Raw genomic sequence first — 19,194 nt, 5'->3', positions numbered from 1 at the left:
CTCTCACCTTTCTTCGTGACCTCTTCCATCTTGTGGATGCAAGCGCTCAGCTCCCTCTGGAGCCGCTGCACGTCCAGCAGCTGCTGGTGGCCGCCGAGCTTGGGGCGGGGCTCCAGGCCTGGGTCGTGGGTGGGGGGCGAGTGGGGCACAGCCAGGTGGGATGGGGCCGGATGAGGTGCGTACAGATACACCTTGGCACCCGCGCAGGACGTTCCCACCGTGGACGGCTGGTGGCCGCAAGGGCACGTATCCCGGCTCCCCGGTTCCTTCCTCTGCATGCTGGGCTCGGGGACCTTGTGCGGACGTGAGAGCCGGGGCTCCCCCCCAAGCCGGCGCCGCCCAATGCGCTCCTCCAGCTGCCTGCGCTTCACGTCCCTCTTGGCCAGGTGCACGGCGTAGCTGAGCCGCTCCTCCGAGATGACGGAGAACGAGGCCGAGCCGCTCCCGTGGCCGCTGCCATGCCAGCCCGCATCCTCACAGCCGTATGACTCACGGTATGTGTGCTTCAGCTTCTCGATCCGGATGGCGTGCGGGCAGGAGTAGCGCACAGCCAGGGTGCCCGCGTGCTCAGGTGCGCTCCTGCTGAACTGCAGCTGGTTCTTTAAACAAAACAGACGAGCGCCAAGAGCCCATGAGGAAAGCACATCCCACACGCTGTGCGTCTGAGGCCCCACTTCCGACTCCGCCACACAACCCTGAGTGCTAAGACGCACTCCCCTGTGGGGACCCAGGCAGCCACCCTTGGACACCCCTGACCTCATCACATGCCTGCGGTCCCTGCCCACGTCCCCAGGCCACGGTCCCACCCTGCCCCCCTCCCAGCAGCACATGGGCTGCTCCTCCGAAAGGCAACCTGCAGAGCTTCACACAGTGGCCCATGGGGCCCCCCCGCCCCTCACCCCCCATGGTCTCAAAAGGTCAGGCTCTGACAGAGACAATGTAGGCGGCACGAGTTCTGCGGACATGGCCCCCAGACACCTGCCACACAGGAGCCGCCATCAGACGAGGCCATGCACCTGGTGGCTCCACCACGACCTTGACCCCGCACCTGAGGGCATCCTGCACCCCAAGGTCCACATACCCCTTCTCACGCAGGCCTCAGGCTTTGTCCTTTGAATTATAATAGGTGTAAGTTTTGTTTGGTTTTTCCCTTAAGAAGCAAAGGCATGTTTCCAAAAGCTAACATTGTCATTTATCATGGCAGCTTTTTCCGAAATCCCACAAATGGCCCTTAACCTTCTTAAGCACTTAGATGGTTCCAGGTTTCCACTAACAGAAATAGGACTTAAAATAATATTTCCACACATTCAGCTGTTTTCTCATTTTTTTTAAAGTTTTGTTTTGTTTTAATTACTTGATAAAGATCACAAGCAGGCAGAGAGGCAGACAGAGAGAGACTGGAGGAAGCAGGGCTCAATCCCAGGACCCTGAGATCATGACCTGAGCCGAAGGTAGAGGCTTAACCCACTGAGCCTCCCAAGCCCCCCTTTTTTTCTCATTTTAAAGAATTTCTTTAGGATGGAGTACCTGTTCCAGGATTACAAGACAAGGACAAGTAGCGAGTTTATGACTGCGGGCCCCACGGCAGGTCAGCAGCCCAAGTCCCTGCCTCCACTGCCAGCCCTTTGCCCCGTGGATGGCCTCCCGAGCCTCGTAATAAAGGGTGTTTGTGTGTCACATGATGAAGGGTCCATTTAAAATGAACCCACTATGGTCAGACTTCAGGAAAGTATTTCGGACACAACTTTAAGGCCTCCCTGGAGGTACTGAGAGAAGAAACAAAGGGTCGTCATCTAAAGGGCGAGGACTGATGGACAGTCCGTGAGAAGTACAGCCTTGTCTGGACAAGCCTAACCCAGAAGTAAAAGTAACCAGAAGTAAAAGTAACCAGAATGCCTTGGGGGGTGGGTAAGAGCCCAAGCTCGTGTGTGCATGGGTGTGTGTGTACGTGACGGCACGCTTGCACATGTGTGCATGTGTTCGTGTTAGCGCATGTGTACACATGGGTGCATATGTATGTGACAGGACACTTGCACATGTGTGCATGTGTACGTGACAGCACACTTGCACATGTTTGCGTGTGTACATGTTAGCGCATATGTACACATGGGTGCATATGTACGTGACGGCACACTTGCACATGAATGCGGGTGAACGTGTTAGCATGTCTTCACGTGGGTGCGTGTGTACGTGTGAACGCAGACATGGGTGCTTGTGTACGTGAGTGCTCGTGTGTGGACAGGTATGCGTGTACGTGTGAGCACACGTGTGCCCATGGATGCCTGTGTCCATGTGAGCACACGAGTGCATATACGTGTAAGCGCACGTGTCTACAGAAAGATAGAGACACAGGGGAGACAGAGGGGAAATGTAATAGGAGGGTTGACACTTGGGGAGTCTGCAAGAAGCGTACCCAGGAATTCCATGTTCCACTGCTCTAACTTGTCAGTCTCAAACTACATCAATATTCTTTCTCAATTTTCTTGGTAAACTACAATGACACATTCCTTCACACCCAGCAGAAGGGCCCTAATTTAAAAAACCAACCCAGGCTGGCTAAGACGCGGAGCAACTGGGGCACTCAGTCATTGTCAGGAGGGACGGGAGATGGCACAGCCCCAGGAAAGTCAGCTGGTTTGTTAAACTAAACACACACCGTCCCATGTCCCGGTGACTTCACTCCATGGTATGTGCCTGAGACGTGAAAACACCTTTACAAACAGAGATGTACCAGGAAGCCCCCAGCAGCTGCATCTGCAGGAACCCAAACCAGCAGCCGGAGAACAAACAGCCACAGCACCTACCAGGGACGCCACTTGGTGGTCCAGAGCAGCCGCGCTGGCAGAGCTCCAGATGTCACACCCAAAGCGGCCTGACACACGAGATCCCGTAGCGAGTTTATGACTCGCTTCCAGGATTCCAGGAAGGCCTGGAACAGGCAGAACCCATCTACAGTGGAAAGAATCCCAATGCTAGTGGCCACAGGAGGGCAGGAAGGGGCGGAGGAGACCTCTCTGGGGAAACAGCAAAGACCCTGCCTGACAGAGGAACATGCAACACCTCATATGCATTCGTCAAACCTCAGCAAATGTGACAACATGCGTACATTCTGGTGTATTCGTTTCAGATGTGAAGCTTGCATCAGAAGAGAAAGCTGAAATTCTGAGAACGAGCTCCAAGAATGAATTCTAGCATGTGATGCGCACACCAAGGCACGCCAGATGCCCATGTCTGCACCCGACTCCCACGTGTACTGGGGCAAGACGGGCTGATGGACGGACTCTGATGGAGGGCAGGCAAGGTCAGATGCGCAATGAAACAAACACAACGCAATCATCCCGCAACTTGGGTGTTCGCTGCAGAATCCAGCGTTGTGGGAAGATTTTCATACGTTCAGTGTTGGGGGGAAAAACCTTTTTGGGGACAACTGGATGAAGCGGAGGGAAAATGGGCGATTAGATTGTATCAGGGAATGGTTTTTGGTTCATTTTGTTAGGTGCGATATTGGTTAGGCAGGAGAGCTCACTTTTAGGCCTATCCTAAAACACTGAGTATTCCAAAATATGTAGAAAGGAAGCGCCGTGACTCCTGCAGCTGCTTTGGGAGCAGGTCTGCAAGCACCCGAGAGAAAACACCACCACTGAATCTCGAAGGCGGTTTAAATGGTGTTCACTGCCCTTTTCTTCCCACTTTTGTTCAAAATATTTCACAACAGAAATCTGAAGACAGCAAGGCAAGAAAACTACCTGGGCTTGGAGGGTCCTGAGGTCGCTGCTCCCATGTAGTTGGACGCAGGCTGCCAGGTGAGCCCCGGCGGCGGCCGGCCTTCCCAGGCTCATCCGGTCAGAGCGCGCGGGGCGCTGCCGAGAGCCCAGCCACCGGCCGGCCCTGCTCTCCCCCAGTCATCGCCTACAACGAGAGAAAGCTGCTTCAGAGCCGCAGTGCTCTGACACGGGCCAGAGGAGGCCAACGCAGCGCCGTGCCCGTGCAGCGACATTCCGGAGACACCCTCAGCGGCCTCACGTGTGGCAGCAAGGGCTCCGGGACCGGCATCAAAGCATCTTCCCTTTGGGAATCCTCCTGAGAGAATATGGGGCATAGTGTTCTAACGACTCGCTGCTGAGCCGCTCCAGGTGTCAGATCTCAAGGGTCACCCAGAAGACTGGAGCTGCAGCGCGGTGGGCAAGCACCCTCCCACAGGGCGGCCTCACCAACACGCGGTCCACGCGCGAGCCCAGAGCGGGCAGCTCCCGGGACTGTGCAGGACTCAGAGGAAGCCTGCAGGGGGGTCTGCGGAGCTAGCTGGAGCCCCCCGCCCACAGTGGGCCGAGACAGGAAGGAGGTCTGGGAGCTGACGTGGGCTGGGCCCCCACCCCCAGACACGGCGGCACCCCTGCGCTCAGCACGAGCTCATCGCCCTCTCGCCTCACGCTGTTATTTACCTACGCCGCAGGGTCAGTCCCATCTTCCTGCCTAGACAAGGCTCCCGGAGGGGAAGGACCTGTCCTGCTCTCCTCTGGTATTTCCCACAACACTGTGCTTGGAGCGTAGCAGACATGTGAACTCAACACATATTGAATTAAGCTGATTTTCCAAAAACTGACTAGTTCTCAATGTACTGGGGTATTTGTTCTATCAAAGAACCCTATGCTAAATCAATAGGGAAATCCAGGTCTTAAGAAAAAACCCCTAATTTCAGCTTTTGAGTAAACCCGAGGTTTGCAGACAGGATTTGCTTCCAGAGAGACACATCGGCAGGAACATCAGGGCAGCTGTTCAAGACCCCCGATTCCTAGAGCTGTCGAGATGGGAGGGGCAGGTGAGCAAGCGACCCCGCTGCTGGCTGACCCCACCACAGTCCGGGGGCTGCAGCCACAGAGTCACATGGCCCGCAGAGGCAGGTGAGCCTGTCGGCAAGTCTGACGAGGTCAGCCCCTTCCCACTCTCCGCCAGGAAACACCAAATGATGCCGAGTGACACCACACACGCACATACACAAACACAAAGTCCAGGGACACCCACCCCCACACTGACCCCCTGTACAAATGCCCGGGACACGCCTCTCTTTACAACCTGTTCCTTCTCCGCCACTCCAGGAAACTTCCCGGTCTGTCACCTGACATCCCCTAGGACATCTCTACGAAGCCTCTCACCCCGATCCTGAGACACCCCGACAAGCTGTGTCTCGGTCCATAACCCAGGCCAGACCTCCCCCCACCTGTCCCCTCCCACAGAGCCCAGGACCCCCCCACTTGCTCCCTAACGTGCTACTGGAAGGCCCCCCTCAACCAGTCCTCCCCCACAAGGTGCTCTCCCAGAGGGCTCCCCCTCCCCCTGGCTCCAGATGCTCCTCTGGCCTGGCCCCCCCACTCTGCTGCAGGGGAACCCTGAAACGGCCGATGCCTGTTTCCGGCCTTGAAACTAGGGGCGCCCCCACCGCGTCAGGCACCCCCACGGCAGTTCTGGTACCGGATGCGGAGCACAAGCTCTCGTGGTCGGCCTCTCCCCCGCCAGGGCTTGGGGAGCTCCACAACCTGATCCCACAGCCATGGGTGTGAGACACCCCCGCCACCTGGCTCCCCCGGGCCAGCTCCGCATTTTGGCCTCCTGCCTCCTCCCCCGAAGCTCCCTCCATGGACTGTCTCCTCAGCGCCGGGAGGCCCGAGGTAGCCGCAGCTGTTTCTTCTCCCGTACACCCTGTCACCCACACCGCGGCAGGCGCGCGTCCCGTCACAGGAACCCCTATAGCTGCGAGCACCCCCAAAGACAAAGGCACCCGCACAGCCTCAGTGGCTGGTCCGCTGGGTCTCCTCCTCCACGGGCCTGAGACCCCATCAGAGCCAGTCACCCCATCGGCAGTTCCTGCAGCCCTGGCAGCAGTGGGCGCGTCCGTCACCGGTCTCCATCCCCACATACCTGAGAAGTCCCCAGAGCAGGAATCAGCCATCATCGGTCCACAGGTGCCCACAGCCATGGAAGGGCCAGCAGCTGTGGGCATCTCAGCAGCCCGTCTCCCTCCCAACAAGCCTGAGGGGCCACCAGGGCCCAGACTTTCCCCCGTGGGCACGGGTATCCTGGCGGTGCTGGGCACCCCCATCCTTGTGGGAGCCCAGGAGTCCACAGGTCCTCCCGCTGTCTCCCTCTCCCCCCACAGGCTTGCAACACTTCTGGCAGTGGACTCCTCCAGGACAGGCCTAGGTGTGCTGGGGGCCATGGGCACCCCACCACCTGTGGACACCTCTGCAGTCTGCCTCCTTCCTGGCAAGCCGGTCTCCATCCCCAGAGGACCGGATACCCTGGCAGCTGGGGGCTCCTCGGCAGTCCCAGGCACTCTGGTACTCGGTTTCCTTCCCCCAAATCTCGGGACACACCCGGGGCCTGTCTCTTCCCCGAGCCCAGGTGCTTCAGGAACCCCGACAGCCTGTCTCCTTCCCCACAACCCAGGGAAACCCGCAGAGCCAGCGTCCTCCTGCATAGACCATAGCTCCTCAGGAGCCGCAGGGACCCCTGCTGCCACAGGCACTGCGGCACTCTGAACCCTCTCCCACAGGTTTAAGACCTCTCCGGAGCTGCCTTCCTGCCACGCAGGGCCAGACACCCACACAGCGGCAGGCACCCTGGCAGGGCCCCTTCCAGGCCCAGGCATACCCACCGCTGGGGGCAGCCCTGCCAGGGCGCACCTGTGCTTGGGCAAAACCGCGGCCTCAGGCATCCCCTGCAGGTCAGACCATCCCACAGTCTGTCTCCTTCTGCACAGACAGGGGTTGTCGCCACAGCCGGCCTCCTGATCCGCGGGCCCAGGAACCCCTGAAGCTGTAGGCACCAGCGCCTCTTGCTCCCCCACAGCCGGCCTCCTCTCCCACAGGCTCACGACGTTCCCGGACCCTGTATCCTCCCCAACGATCCCGGGCACTGCGCTGGCTAGAGGCACCCCCAGAGCCTGCTGCCTCTCCCATAGGCCAGGGACACCTCCATAGCCTTCCTGTTCTCCCAGAGTTCCTGGTGGTACCACCACAGCCTGCGACACCCCTACAGGCTGCTCGGTCCCCCAGAGACCCGGGACATTCCCAAAGCCTGTCCCCTTCCCCAGAGTCGGAGGTACCCCCATTCCCGGCCCTATACCCCACAGGCCTGGAGCACCCCCAGGGCCTACCTCCTGCTCATCGAGGCCACTAACCTCTGCGGTCTGTGCGGCTGCCCATGGCCCCCGGTCACCTCTAGACCCGGTCTCTACCCACACGCCTTGTCCCCTTTCCCTGAATCCTGGGTCACCCTCACATCTGGTTTCCTCTTCCATTGCACAAGGCACCCCAACAGGCTGTCCAACACCCCATATGCCAGGGACACCCCCAGAGCCCATCCCCTCCACAGTCTGCCTCCTCTGCCACATGCCCAGGGCACCCCCAGAGGCTGCTTCCTCCTCCACACCTCTGTGTGCCCCCACAGCATCAGGCATCCTCGCAGCCTGTCCCCTTCCCCACAGGCCCGCGGTGTCCCCACAGACCGCCTCTCGGGCCAGTGCCCCCGGTACCTGCGCCCGCTGCCCCCTGTCCCACAGATCCGGAGCAGCCCCACAGCCCACCACTCTCTGCACAGCCTCAGGCCACCCCATGGCTCCAGGCACCCCCAAAGCCTGTCCTCTCCTCAGCAGGTACGGGATAATCCCGGAACTTGTCCCCAGGGCCACAGGCACACTCCCGGGAAGCAGGCCCGTGGCCTGTCCCTGCCCACACGAGCCGGAGGCCATCGCACAAGCTGCCCCTAGCCCCACAGCTGCAGATCCTCCTGGGGTCCCGGGGGCTGCCCTGGCCTGTCCTTTCACCCAGGGGCCTGTGAGGCCAGCACGGCTTGTCTCTACCCAGGAAGCCCGGCCAGGGACACCCCTTTCGACGGGGCCCTCCCCCGCAGGCACCGGGTGGAGCTCTACCCTGCTTCCCTCCCCGCGGCCGGAGGCTGCCCTCATGGCTCGCACCTTCAGCCACAGCTCCAGGATGCTCTCGTGCCCCGCGGAGCCCGGGCGGCCTTTCCGCTCACAGCCCCGGGGGCTGTCGTCAAGAGCGCCCTCCTCCTCCCGCCCGGCGCCGGTCACCCACACTGACCCGATGGGCCCCACCACCTGGGGCTCCCCCACGGCCCCGTCCACCCACACGGCCCCAGGGTCCCCAGCCGCCTCGGCCGGGCCCGCAGCCCCAGGGGTCCCGCCAGCCGCCGGCTCGTTGGCGCCCGAGGCCCGGGCCTCGCCTCTCCTCCCCCGCGGCCGCCGCCAGTCCCGCAGGCGGTCGGCGCTCACGCAGCGCGTCTCCCAGGCCGCGGGGGGCGGCCGGCGCCCGGCTCCCCGGCCTCGGGACGTCCCCGCGGCGCACCTCCTCCCCCACGGCCGCCCGCGCCCGCGCCCCGGCCGGCTGGGCCCCACGCAGCGGCCCGCCGCCCCGCTCATGGCTGCAGCCCCGCGCGCGCCTCCCCGCCCGCCACCGCGGCTGCCGCGCACACGCACGCACGCACTTGCGCTCCGGCCGCCGCGGCCCGACCCCCGCCCGGCCCCCCGGGAGCGCCCGCGGCCGCCGCAGGAGCGCGAGTGACGCGGACGGCTGCAAGGACGGCCACGGCTCCGGCTTTCCCGGGCCCCGGGTCCGCAGCTGCGGGCGCGGCTTCCCAGAAGCCCCCCCAGCCCCGGCCCGAGCCCACCTGGCCTGGGGCGCGGCACGGCTACCAGGAGGCGGGCTGGGGACCCGCTAGGCCGCGCTTCCGGCCGCTCGCCCGGTCGCCATGGCAACGTCGCAGGGCGGCCTGGGAGCCGTTAGGGCGCCCGAGCCGCCAGGGGTCCCGGGGCTGCGCGGCGGCGGGCTGGGCGGCCGGCGCTCATGGGGCCGCGGCCGGGGCCGGGGCGGCTCGGGCAGAGGCGCGGCGGCCTGCGCAGAGCCGGCGCAGACGGCGCGGACAAGCAAGCGCGGACGGGCGGCGCCGACGCGGTGTGGCCACCTGAGGCCCCCGTAGCGCCGCGGAGCCCCGGGCCCCGCCCCGCCGCCAGCCCGGCCGGAAGCAGCCGCGCCCTGCCCCGCACGGGGCCCCGCCCCGAGACCGCGGCCGCGCCCCCCGAGACCCCGGCCGGCGGAGCGATGGCTGGCTGCGAGGAGCTGAGCGTGCGCGGCTTCGAGGAGTTCAGCCGGGCGGTGGAGCGGCACCGCGACAAGACCATCTTCGCCTACTTCACCGGCTCCAAGGACGCGGGCGGGCAGAGCTGGTGCCCCGACTGCGTGCAGGGTGAGGCGGGCTCGCGGGCGGCCACGGGCCCGGCGGGGGCAGGAAAGAGGCGGACGAGGGGGCCAGGCGCATTTCCGGGTCCCCGCCCGGAGCCCGCGCACCGCGCCAGGCCCCGAGCACTCGCTCGCGCAGAGGAGCGGTGTTCGCCCGGAGCGGGCTCAGGACCCGCCTGCCGCTCCCTGCAGCGGACGGGCTCTCGGTACCGGCTGCCCTGGCGTGTCGGGGCTTATCTTTGGTCTTTTACGTTTTCAGCTGAACCGGTCGTTCGAGAGGGGCTGAAACACTTGAGTGAGGGCTGTGTGTTCATCTACTGCCAGGTGGGAGAGAAACCCTAGTAAGTGCCGTTTCCCTGTTCCAGACGCGCACTAGACGTGCGCAGCTCGGGTGGGCAGGGCCTCGGGACAGAGGTTCCCGGTTCTCCGTGTAGTCGGTAAGTCCCGCCGTTAGGAGTGATTAAAGACCAATTCTGAGTACTTAGCCATTGCAGGGGGTGCAATGCGTCTGGTCTGGTTTTAGTCCAGAACCTGTCTTTAACTTTATTTTATATTGTTCTCACGCTCTTAAGGATAACTGTGCAGTCACAAAGTCATAGTCCTCAAGGCTCAATAAACGTTTGCAACAAAAGCAATGAGTTCTAACAGACTAGATATAGGAATGTATCGAATATTAACTAACCTGTGAGAAACCTGATCACCTCTTCTTTTCAAAATAGTTGGAAAGATCCAAATAATGACTTCAGAAAAAATCTGAAAGTGACGGCAGTGCCTACACTACTTAAATACGGAACAGTAAGTGTCTTTCCTTTCATTGTGCTGGTGCCTCAGCTCACCCTCGTTAGAAGAGATCCTGACATTTCATCCCAAGTAGCACATTGGTGTTCAGAGTGCATGAAAAATACACCACCTGACTGTCCATCCCTATGGCCAACCCCAACAAACTGTTAATAACGGACTTATCTAGGTAGTTGGTCTCTGTCATGGTTTCTGAAAGCCAGTCCGTTTTAAAACTCTCAAAGCACGGCTCAGGAAAGCTGCTCAACACAGCATTCCTTAAAACACCAGCAAGTTGCTTTCCTCTTAACCCAGAATTTCTGGTCAAAAAGAAAGGGCACCTCCTCTAGGTTAGCCATGGCCCCAGGATCCTAAATTAAAGACCTGAGGGGAAGAGAATGGCACTGGACTTGCTGTCTCTCGTTGTAGTCTGTAGAGCCAAGTGATTCATCTTAAGGCAAACAGCTTAACTATTTCCGAAGACCTGTTACAACTAGTTGATAGCTTCTGAATGGCACGGCTTCTCTGCTGTAAGATTTGTGTCACTCACGGCAGAACGCCACTTGTCCTCCTAATACCATGTTCATAGCTGTGGCTTAAGATTAGACCATTCTGGGGCACCTGGGTGGCTCAGTGAGTTGAGCCTCTGCCTTCGGCTCAGGTCATGATCTCAGGGTCCTGGGATCGAGCCCCGAATCGGGCTCTCTGCTCAGCGGGGAGCCTGCTTTCTCCTCTCTCTCTGCTTGCCTCTCTGCCTACTTGTGATCTCTGTCAAATACATAAATAAAATCTTTAAAAAAAAAAAAAGATTAGATCATTCTTCTCTTACAGCCCCAAAAACTGGTGGAATCTGAGTGTCTTCAGGCCAACCTCGTGGAGATGTTGTTCTCCGAAGATTAAGATTTGATGATGGCAACTGTGTCTTGATGTCCTGATTTGCTCTAGTACGAAGGCAACTGCATACCTGCTTTGAATTCATGTTAGCAATAAAGAAATGATGATGTGAAACAAACTGGTTTCTGTCTAAATATAAAGTGCTATTAGGGACACCTGGGTGGCTCAGTTGTTAAGCTTCTACCTTTGGTTCAGATCATGATCCCAGGGTCCTGGGATCCAGCCCCGCATTGGGCTCCCTGCTTGGCAGGAAGCCTGCTTTTCCTTCTCCGGATCCCCCTACTTCTGTTCCCTCTCTCACTCTGTCAAATAAATGAACATAATCTTTAAAAAAAAAAAATGCCCACGAACTCTTCTGTTTGCTTGTAGTATGTGGGAATCTTTAAGATACAGGTAAGCTAAGTCTGCAGCAGTGACAGTAATAGCACAAGGGCATGCATTACTAGAGGGGACAGAAGTATCTAAAAGCCCCTACCAGTGCAGAAGGCAAATTCCAAATCGCAAAAGGAGTTCAGATCTTTTACCTGCAATGGCACGAACTGACAAAGAGCGTTCGTCCTATAGCATCTTCTTTGGCTTTAGAATGTAGACGCTAGTGTAACCCATGGAGGAGAGCAGGGCACCTCTAACCGTCTGGCCCCCGCAGGCAGTGCAGTTCGCTGTCTGAACGGGCTTCCCACTCTGGGTGAGGCCAGTGGTAGAGAGCGGTCAGAGCCCAGAGAACCCAGTGGTGGCAGGAGCTCCAGCCCAGGAGTGGGTGCCACTGATCACCAGTTCCTAGCTGTGTAACAGGGGGCAAGTTTCATAACCAGTCTATACCTCCGTTTCCTCCTTTACGGACAAGGCTGGTTCTGCCAGCGAGATGTGAACGGGACAACACACGGATTGTAGCCCCTACCACATAAATGTCAGCGGTGCTGGGTGACTGCACTTGGGTGAGGCTCATCATCTTTATTCCGGTCCAAGGTCAAGAGTCCAGTTAGACATTAACCATCCATCTTCCCCAGGCCTAGCCATGCCCGGTCCTTGAAGCCGCCCCCCCCCCTTTGCACAGCAAGCGGTTTCAGAGCTGAGTCCTTCTGTGGGTCCTGTCTCTGGCCAAAGGAAATCATCGACTCCCTTGTACTCGCTCTATAGGTGAGAGGGGTAGGGCAGCTCACTGAGGGACAGAAGGTCGGAGGAGACGGACTTGTCCAGGCCCCACTGTACGTGAGGAACAGAGCTAGGCTTGAAGTTTGGGACATTTGGGGGCCCTCCCCGTGCCCCATCCGTCACTGCAGCCTTCCAGTGGTTTAAAGCACCTGACGTGTATCTTTATTCAGTTGGTTGAGCATTAATAATAACTTACAAACCCACAGGAAACCAAAGTACAACTGTGTGACAACAGTGGCCCATGAACAATACAAAGGGAGCTGGAGGGAGGTAGCCACAGGCAAGGGCCCATCGCAGGTTCAGGTGCCCCCCCCACAAAGAGAGCTGGAGAGAGTCCGTGGCGGCTACACCTCACTTCCCCGTGGCGCTGTTCTGCTGCTGCTGCTCGGCCAGTGCCTGCTGCAGACGCATGCGTTTCCGGGAGTAGTGCTGCCAGTGCAGGATCTGCTGCTCGTCGATGAACTTGGCGCACTGCGCATTCACCAGTTCCTTGCGGAAGTGCTCATACTGGAGCAGCTCCAACATGTGCAGACACTGAGGGTACCTGGTTCAGGGCCACAAGCTAATCACCAACATGGTTCAGATCAGAAACGCCCAGCTGTAATCCAGGCACTCACTCAGAAACCATGGGCCGCCTACCAGTTCTCGAACACTAACTCGGCTCACTTTGGGAGTACGGGGTTCTGCGTGTCCTGCTTCTGCCGGTCATCCCAAGTCAGCATGAAGCCACATTTTCAAAAGTGGGAAAACTTCAGTTCAGGAAGATTCAATACTGCCCAAGACCACACAGGAACGGGTAAGCAGAGGCAAACTCTGGGGGCAAACTCTGCTATTCTTGTGGTGTCCAAGGTCAGGAATATGTACACTTTGGAACTTTAGTAATCATCTTTTTAATTGGTAACTACTGGTTTTCCATCAATGGTGACAAGGACAATTTCTATTCAAAATTGAGTCTGTTTCACAAAGAACTATGCATGAATCCTGTGTTCTAGTCTTCCACAGGGACTTACTTCTCATATACTGTAAGACTTAACAACTTAGTAAGTGCAGTGTAAAGAGAGCCAACTTTCCAACTATCAGAAAAGGAGTGACAAGGAAGGGGGGAGGCTAGAATGGACCCTGTGTTACGGAGCTACAACTGAAAACATCAGCATGAACCCCTGGCTTATCGCACAGAGACAAAGAAACAGACAAGGATTAGGAGACACAGTGTACACACACACACACACACTCTCCCCCCTTCTTGGCTGTGTGTGCCAAAAAGGGCCTAGAAGCAATGACCATGGTACCAATGAGCACATTCTGTGCCCAGATTGTGGATTTTTCAACAGCATTTTCCAGGGTTTCTTGGGGGAAATGGCTGATTCCTGGGCTAATGCAGGGAAAGTACAAGGTGAACCAGGAACATTATGTAGCACCAGAAAGTCAAGCGCTCAAAAAACTATGGGGATATGTCCCAAGCACTCAGAAGTCAATCTGAGGAGCCAAATCTGGAATCATTAGAACAAGAAAACACACAACTATAATCCAAAAAATAAAAATAAGAATCCAAGAATCCATGCTAATGAATAAATAAGGAATAAAAGAATGTTCCTTCATTAAACCTAAATTACAACTAATAAGTGTAGAAAGAATGCTAGAAAATCACAGTAAAAACTGTTTCGGGCATTATCAACAGATGCTAAAATTAGTGGATAGAAGTACGATATGAAACAAAGTATTTACATAGTCTCAAAGTATTTCCTCACAAGATACTTACTAAATACAAAGGAAAACTAGTAACTTGATGTGGAGAAACCTGGCAGCCATCCCCTCAACCAAGTGATCAAAATGAACATCACCGGTAGTAGATTGGAAAGATGACGACTCGGGACAGGATGCACCAAGAAGCCTATAGCATCACTTCTGGGTCACAGTCACGGGGCGGTGGGGAGCAAGGGATCAAGAAACTCAGATTAAAGACTAAGAAGACACGAAGACAAAACATAGCATAGTGGCCTAGACTGCATACTGTCCCAGACAAAGGACATTAATGAGCCACTGGACATAATCAGAATGAGGTCTGCAGACTAGATAATGTTCCCAGGAAGATGTGAACATTTATAATATCTGGGTGAAGAATATATACATTCCTGTTTTCTAGGAGACATTATTTCAAATAGAAAAGACAAAATCCGAGTAAGCCAATTAAAAAACTTCTACAGAGAGCACCCAGAGCCAAACTGTGAAGCAGTACACAAATGCCTAAAGTGTGAAAACAGTTCCTAGGGCCGGTGACGCACTCCCTAAACTAAGTCAGACCCTTAGTACGTCCGCGTGGGGCCCAAGCTCTGCATTTCCAAACAAGCCTGCCAGTGACAGCAACACTGCTGGCCTGAGGACCACACTGCACAGCGGGGGCCAGTCCCAATGCCGTCGCTTCGATGAAGGTGCGCTGTTTACACTCCAAAGACACAGCTGCCTGTGGCCATGGCAGCTTCTCATGAAATGCCCTGCTCACACCTAACTGGCTATTTCTTCCCTTTCCATGTGGGCACCAGGAGTTAAAAAGCCCTGGGCTTGAGGGGCGCCTGGGGGGCTGAGAAAATGCTCAGAGTATACTAAATAATGGAGTAGGAACTGGTAAACACCTGGACAGCTACAATTACAGCATCAACCAACAAGAGGAAAGAAATGAGACGTAAACGGAGAACTCAGCAGCATGGCGAACTACTGAAGGGTTCCAGTGGGCATAAGATTCTCAGTGAGTCAGCAATATGCAGCCTTGCCCCTTCCCCCGCAAAAAAGCGTGAACTCAAGTTAGGCTTCTTGAAGGGTGATGCCCACATGCAGAAAAGAAAGGTATCAGCTCCGGCACACCCTGACCACTCTCAGGCTCTTGGCTGAACAGTGGAAGGCACAACTGCAAAACATCCACGGGGGGTGCCCGAGAAGCAGCTGAATGGAGCCGAGAAGAGCAGACAGAAGCAGCCCCCCCCACGGATGCGGGGCCTGGGTCCTGCTGGAGCAGGTGTCCGCGCACCGCGGCCCCTCAGACCAGCCAGGCACCGACTTGGAGGCGGGACCTGCAGTTTTTGGCTTTTCCAGGGTTCGGATCAGTGTAAGAGACCTCCCAGTCTTCCAAGGGCGGCGACTACCACACAAACTGTGCGGGGTTAACCCGCAACCTCTCCTGAATGTGCATATCAGAAGGGCAGTTGCCTCCAGAGGGCACGGACTGGCTCAGGGTTAATTCAGGGACAAAACCGGAAACATGGGTTGAAGCTACGCAGGGATATGTTAAATCCCAAAATAAGGACAAACTTTCCAGCATCTGGCTAACGGCGGAATCGGCTGTCCCTGAGTGGAGCAACAGAGGACCACTTGGTCCCCTCCAAAGTGCAGCCAACCACCCCAGCAACACTCTGGGGGAGATATGAACTTGACCATGCCTGTGGCTCCTTGTCCACAGACAGTCTCCAAGTCCACATACACACAACACCTAAGAAAGTCTTCTCTGGACTATTAGAGGAGCAAGTGACCAGTGATAAGGGACCAGGAAGGGTGCAAGGGTCCTGCTGGCTTTGTGAATCAGCAGACACAGATCAAAAAAGTGGCTTGAATAAAGGACAAGTATGAATCATTTTCCTACCAAACATGGTTGTTTTAAAAAAAGAAAAAAGACAAGATGTTTCACTATTGTTTCCTGAGCACCTATTTAATACACAGCAGAGCTGAGAGCTCAAGGATTAAAGTGCTTGGCCCCCAGGCAGCCCTAAAAATACAGACATCCTGGCTTGGTTTTGTTTTTTGGGCTTTCTGTTTACAAACTAAAGGTTTGTGGCAACCCTTCATCGAGCAAGTCTACAGGCACCATTTCTCCAACCACATTGCTCACTTCATGTCTCTGGGTCACATTTTGATAATTCTCACATTTCAAATTTTCATTATTGTATTCGTTATGGGGATCTGTGGTCATGACTCCCTAAAAGCTCAGACTATGGTTAGCGTTTTTTAACAAGATTTTTTTGACTTTTTTTTCCCCCTTTTTTGACTTAATACTATTGCACACTTAATAGCCTGTGGAGTAGTGTTAACATCACCTTTAAATACACTGGGAAACCAAAAAACTCATTTGGCTCACTTTGGTAAAATACTCCCTTTCCTGCATGGTCTGCAAGCAAACCCGCCCTATCGGAGGTGTGCCTGTACTGAGAGTCAGGTAAGGCCACCTCCTCCAGAAAATCTTCCTTGTGAGCACCCCATGTCCTTTAATCTCCAGGCCCAGGCAATGCCGCTGCGTCTATAGATGGTGGGCTCCTTAGGGTCAGAAACCCGCTGAAACAAAGTAATTAACTGGCCTTTGTTTGTGTTTCAAACCAAGCAGCTGCATTGTTGATGCTAAGACTCGTACATGATAACCCCAGTCTGTCTCTCTCTCTCTCTCTCTCTCTCTCACACACACTCACACACACACACACACACACACACACACGGGGAAAGATAAAGTCAAGGAACAGAGCCAGACCGCAGAGTTCCTCCAGGGAAAAAGACAGGACCTTGTTCTGCACGCAGTGGGAAGCCACGAACGGCTCTAAGCAAGAAAGGGTCCTGTCCTAATTTACACTTCTGAAAGATGGAGCTGGCTTCTGTGTAGAAAACTGTTCTGCTTGGTTTGGCCTGGGGGAGGGAGAACCTAGGAGGGCGGAAGGAGCAGAAGCAGGGACAACTGGGCAGTGGACGCGGCAGTAATCCCAGCTGGAGATGAGAGCGTCCTGTATTAAGATGGAGGCAACTGAAACAAGTGGAGATTCAGAATGTATTTTTCCAATGTGAAACGAGAGCACATGTGAGATATCCATGATCTGGAATACAACAAACTGTACACATATTAAGACTATAAAAAGCAAACTTACTTTAGATACTTGGCATATTCTGGTTCTTTCCAGTAAAGCAAGTACTTAAGATAGTTAACAAAAGCTTTGTCTTTGAAGTAACCTCTTTGGGCCAGAACTGAAAGGCATAAAAAAAAAAAAAAAAGTCTGTAGAGCAAACCAACCCCGGAGGACCGATGCGCGACCCCCAACGGAAAGCCTCCGCTCAGCAACCTCCCCACTGCCCGCACACCCCCAAGTCCAAGCACGAGCCCCGGCGGGTTCAGCCCGCACGCATGCGCCCGCTCGTGTACGCTGCAGCGACCCCGGGACTGCGAGTACATGGAAACAGGCACCAGCGGCGCCGAGATGCCTCGGCAGAGCTCACTGGAAGCCGCCGGTGGCACAAGGGCTCAACCACTTACAGTTCAGGTAGTTGGGGTTGGCTAAGCACTGCACGAACTCCAGCTCCAGCTGAAAGCGAAGTCGGTTCCCCGCGTCGTCTGGAGGAAGACAGCCCAGACCGGCCGGAGTCAGGGTCACGGTCTGTCCCCCCGCGTGGAGGAGAGAAGGGCAGCAAGGTGTGCTTCCGCAGGGCTCCCCAGCGAGGACACAGGTGCCCCCGCCGGGCAGGGTATTCACCCCTGGGGGCTACTGCTCCCGGCGAGGCTGGGGGAGTTGAGCGTCAGGAGGCCAGGTGAGGGGGGGGTGTCGGGAGGCTAGGGGAGTCGGGGTCCGGGGATTCAGGAGGGCGGGGGGGGGGGGGTTGGGAGGCTGGGGGAGCGGGGTCCGGGGGTTCAGGAGGGCGAGGAGGGGGGTTGGGAGGCTGGGGGAGCGGGGTCCGGGGGTTCAGGAGGGCGAGGAGCGGGGGTTGGGAGGCTGGGGGAGCGGGGTCCGGGGGTTCAGGAGGGCGAGGAGCGGGGGTTGGGAAGCTGGGGGAGTCGGGGTCCGGAGGTTCAGGAGGGCGGGGGGGGGCTGGGAGGCTGGGGGAGCGGGGTCCGGGGGTTCAGGAGGGCGAGGAGGGGGGTTGGGAGGCTGGGGGAACGGGATCCGGGGGTTCAGGAGGGCGAGGGGGGTTGGGAGGCTGGGGGAACGGGGTCCGGGGGTTCAGGAGGGCGAGGAGGGGGCGTTGGGAGGCTGGGGGAGTCGGGCCGGAGGTCAGGAGGGCGGGGCGGGGGTGGGTCGGGAGGCTGGGGGAGTCGAGTCCGGGGGTAAAGAGGCCGGGGGCGGTTGTCGGGAGGCTAGGGGAGTCGGGCCCGGGGGTCAGAAGGCGGGGTATGGGGGGTCGAGACCGGGTGGCCGGGGAGCCGAGGGTTCGGGAGGCCAGAGAGGGTCGGCGTCTGCCGACGCCGGTGAGGTGAGGAGGACGGAGCCGCGGACACGAAGCCCGGGGAGCGGGACAAGGCGTCTGGCCCGGGGCAGCGGTGTCTGCGAGCGCTCCGGGCCCCACTTACCAGTCTCCATAGCGACGGCAGCGGCCATCGCAAGCTAAGGCGTTAATCCTTCACCCGCCCAAACAGCGACCGCCCGGAAGTTCCGGAAGCCACGCCTCTCTTCCTGTCGCGGAGCAGTGTGGGATGCGGGGCGGGGCGGGCATCCGTGGACCCGTCCGCGCTTCCGTGGACCCGTCCGCGCTTCCGCAGCCCCGCGATGCTGCCATCCTGGTGCCTGCGGTGACCGCACCCGAATGGCGTCACGCTCACCCTGGGGCTCCCCCGCGCGTCGGGAGCGCCTGCAGCGGGGACACGGCCCCCCGCCGCGCTCACGGAGCCCGACCCCCGCCCCGAGACGCCCCGACCTGGGCCCGGGCGCAAGTGCGCGAGGTCAGGATGCGGCCGTCCACCGCGCGGCCCCCGGGGCCGCCCCGCCACGGACCCCCAGAACCGCCTTCCGTGGGGCCGGCGCAGGAGGCTCCGAGGCCCGGAGGCTGCAGCACCTGAGCTCACTGACAGGGCGGCTGCGGGCGGCTCCGACCCTGGGGACCGGGACCCACCGAAGCGGTGGCCGGCGGAGGGTACGACCCGAAACGCCTAGAGGCCGTTACCCCGCTGACGGCCCGGTTGGTGTCTCCGCCGAGCGCCAGCTGGGCTCGTGCGAGGCCCGCGGACCGCACCCCCGGCCCCGCGTTCGTGGGTCAGCGGCGGGTAAAAATGATACATGGCGCTAGCGACACCCGGACGCGGAGCAACCTCGGAAGGTCTCGGCGGGGGAGGGAGGACTCCGCTGGCGCTTGGGCTGTGGACCGGGTAGCCGGGGCCCCGAGC

At 58.0% G+C, this 19,194-nt stretch overlaps 4 protein-coding genes across 14 annotated transcripts in view; 1 reads left to right on the top strand and 3 right to left on the bottom strand.

The window, feature by feature from the left end:
* The window catches only part of KIAA0753 (KIAA0753 ortholog), a 42,824-nt gene extending 33,969 nt beyond the window's left edge, over window positions 1–8,855 (bottom strand). For 2 of the 11 annotated variants that reach the window (XR_006384583.1, XR_006384584.1), the window contains exons 1-2: window positions 3,747–3,951; window positions 8–599 (exon numbers count right to left, since the gene is read on the bottom strand). Coding sequence is in view for 6 of the 11 variants with exons in the window: in XM_044248846.1 (XP_044104781.1) it covers window positions 8–599; window positions 3,747–3,839 (685 nt within the window). In the remaining 5 variants the exon portion in view is untranslated. Of the gene's footprint in view, window positions 1–7; window positions 600–3,746; window positions 3,952–4,023; window positions 4,065–4,442; window positions 5,187–8,685 lie in introns of those variants that run through there. The other 9 variants (XR_006384585.1, XR_006384586.1, XM_044248848.1 and 6 more) reach the window with 7 other exon arrangements.
* LOC122907358 (collagen alpha-1(III) chain-like) lies at window positions 5,256–8,437 on the bottom strand. Its single transcript, XM_044250250.1, has one exon. The coding sequence runs from the start codon at window positions 8,435–8,437 to the stop codon at window positions 5,285–5,287; it is 3,153 nt and encodes a 1,050-aa protein (XP_044106185.1). The 3' UTR covers window positions 5,256–5,284.
* A 217-nt stretch (window positions 8,856–9,072) lies between the features above and the next one.
* Window positions 9,073–11,043, top strand: TXNDC17 (thioredoxin domain containing 17). The gene is made up of 4 exons (XM_044250553.1): window positions 9,073–9,261; window positions 9,514–9,595; window positions 9,974–10,049; window positions 10,863–11,043. The coding sequence occupies exons 1-4, from the start codon at window positions 9,117–9,119 to the stop codon at window positions 10,929–10,931; spliced, it is 372 nt and encodes a 123-aa protein (XP_044106488.1). The 5' UTR covers window positions 9,073–9,116; the 3' UTR covers window positions 10,932–11,043.
* Window positions 11,044–12,213: 1,170 nt separating this feature from the next.
* MED31 (mediator complex subunit 31) lies at window positions 12,214–18,474 on the bottom strand. Its single transcript, XM_044248844.1, has 4 exons — window positions 18,385–18,474; window positions 17,356–17,433; window positions 16,973–17,069; window positions 12,214–12,621 (listed from the first exon to the last, which is right to left on the bottom strand). Exons 1-4 carry the CDS (start codon window positions 18,410–18,412, stop codon window positions 12,429–12,431), a joined length of 396 nt encoding a protein of 131 aa, XP_044104779.1. The 5' UTR covers window positions 18,413–18,474; the 3' UTR covers window positions 12,214–12,428.
* Window positions 18,475–19,194: the final 720 nt, after the last annotated feature.

Source organism: Neovison vison, chromosome 5 (genome assembly GCF_020171115.1).
Source record: "Neovison vison isolate M4711 chromosome 5, ASM_NN_V1, whole genome shotgun sequence".
Taxonomy (NCBI): Eukaryota; Metazoa; Chordata; class Mammalia; order Carnivora; family Mustelidae; genus Neogale; species Neogale vison.
This window is presented reverse-complemented; position numbering and strand designations above follow the sequence as displayed.

Coding starts and splice junctions, on each gene's coding strand:
- LOC122907358 (XM_044250250.1), bottom strand. CDS start 8,437: ATGAGCGGGGCGGCGGGCCGCTGCGTGGGGCCCAGCCGGCCGGGGCGC.
- TXNDC17 (XM_044250553.1), top strand. CDS start 9,117: ATGGCTGGCTGCGAGGAGCTGAGCGTGCGCGGCTTCGAGGAGTTCAGC. Junction 9,262..9,513: donor GTGCCCCGACTGCGTGCAGG/GTGAGGCGGGCT, acceptor TTACGTTTTCAG/CTGAACCGGTCGTTCGAGAG. Junction 10,050..10,862: donor CACTACTTAAATACGGAACA/GTAAGTGTCTTT, acceptor CTTCTCTTACAG/CCCCAAAAACTGGTGGAATC.
- MED31 (XM_044248844.1), bottom strand. CDS start 18,412: ATGGCCGCTGCCGTCGCTATGGAGACTG. Junction 17,434..18,384: donor TGCCGTCGCTATGGAGACTG/GTAAGTGGGGCC, acceptor GTCTTCCTCCAG/ACGACGCGGGGAACCGACTT. Junction 17,070..17,355: donor CAACCCCAACTACCTGAACT/GTAAGTGGTTGA, acceptor TATGCCTTTCAG/TTCTGGCCCAAAGAGGTTAC.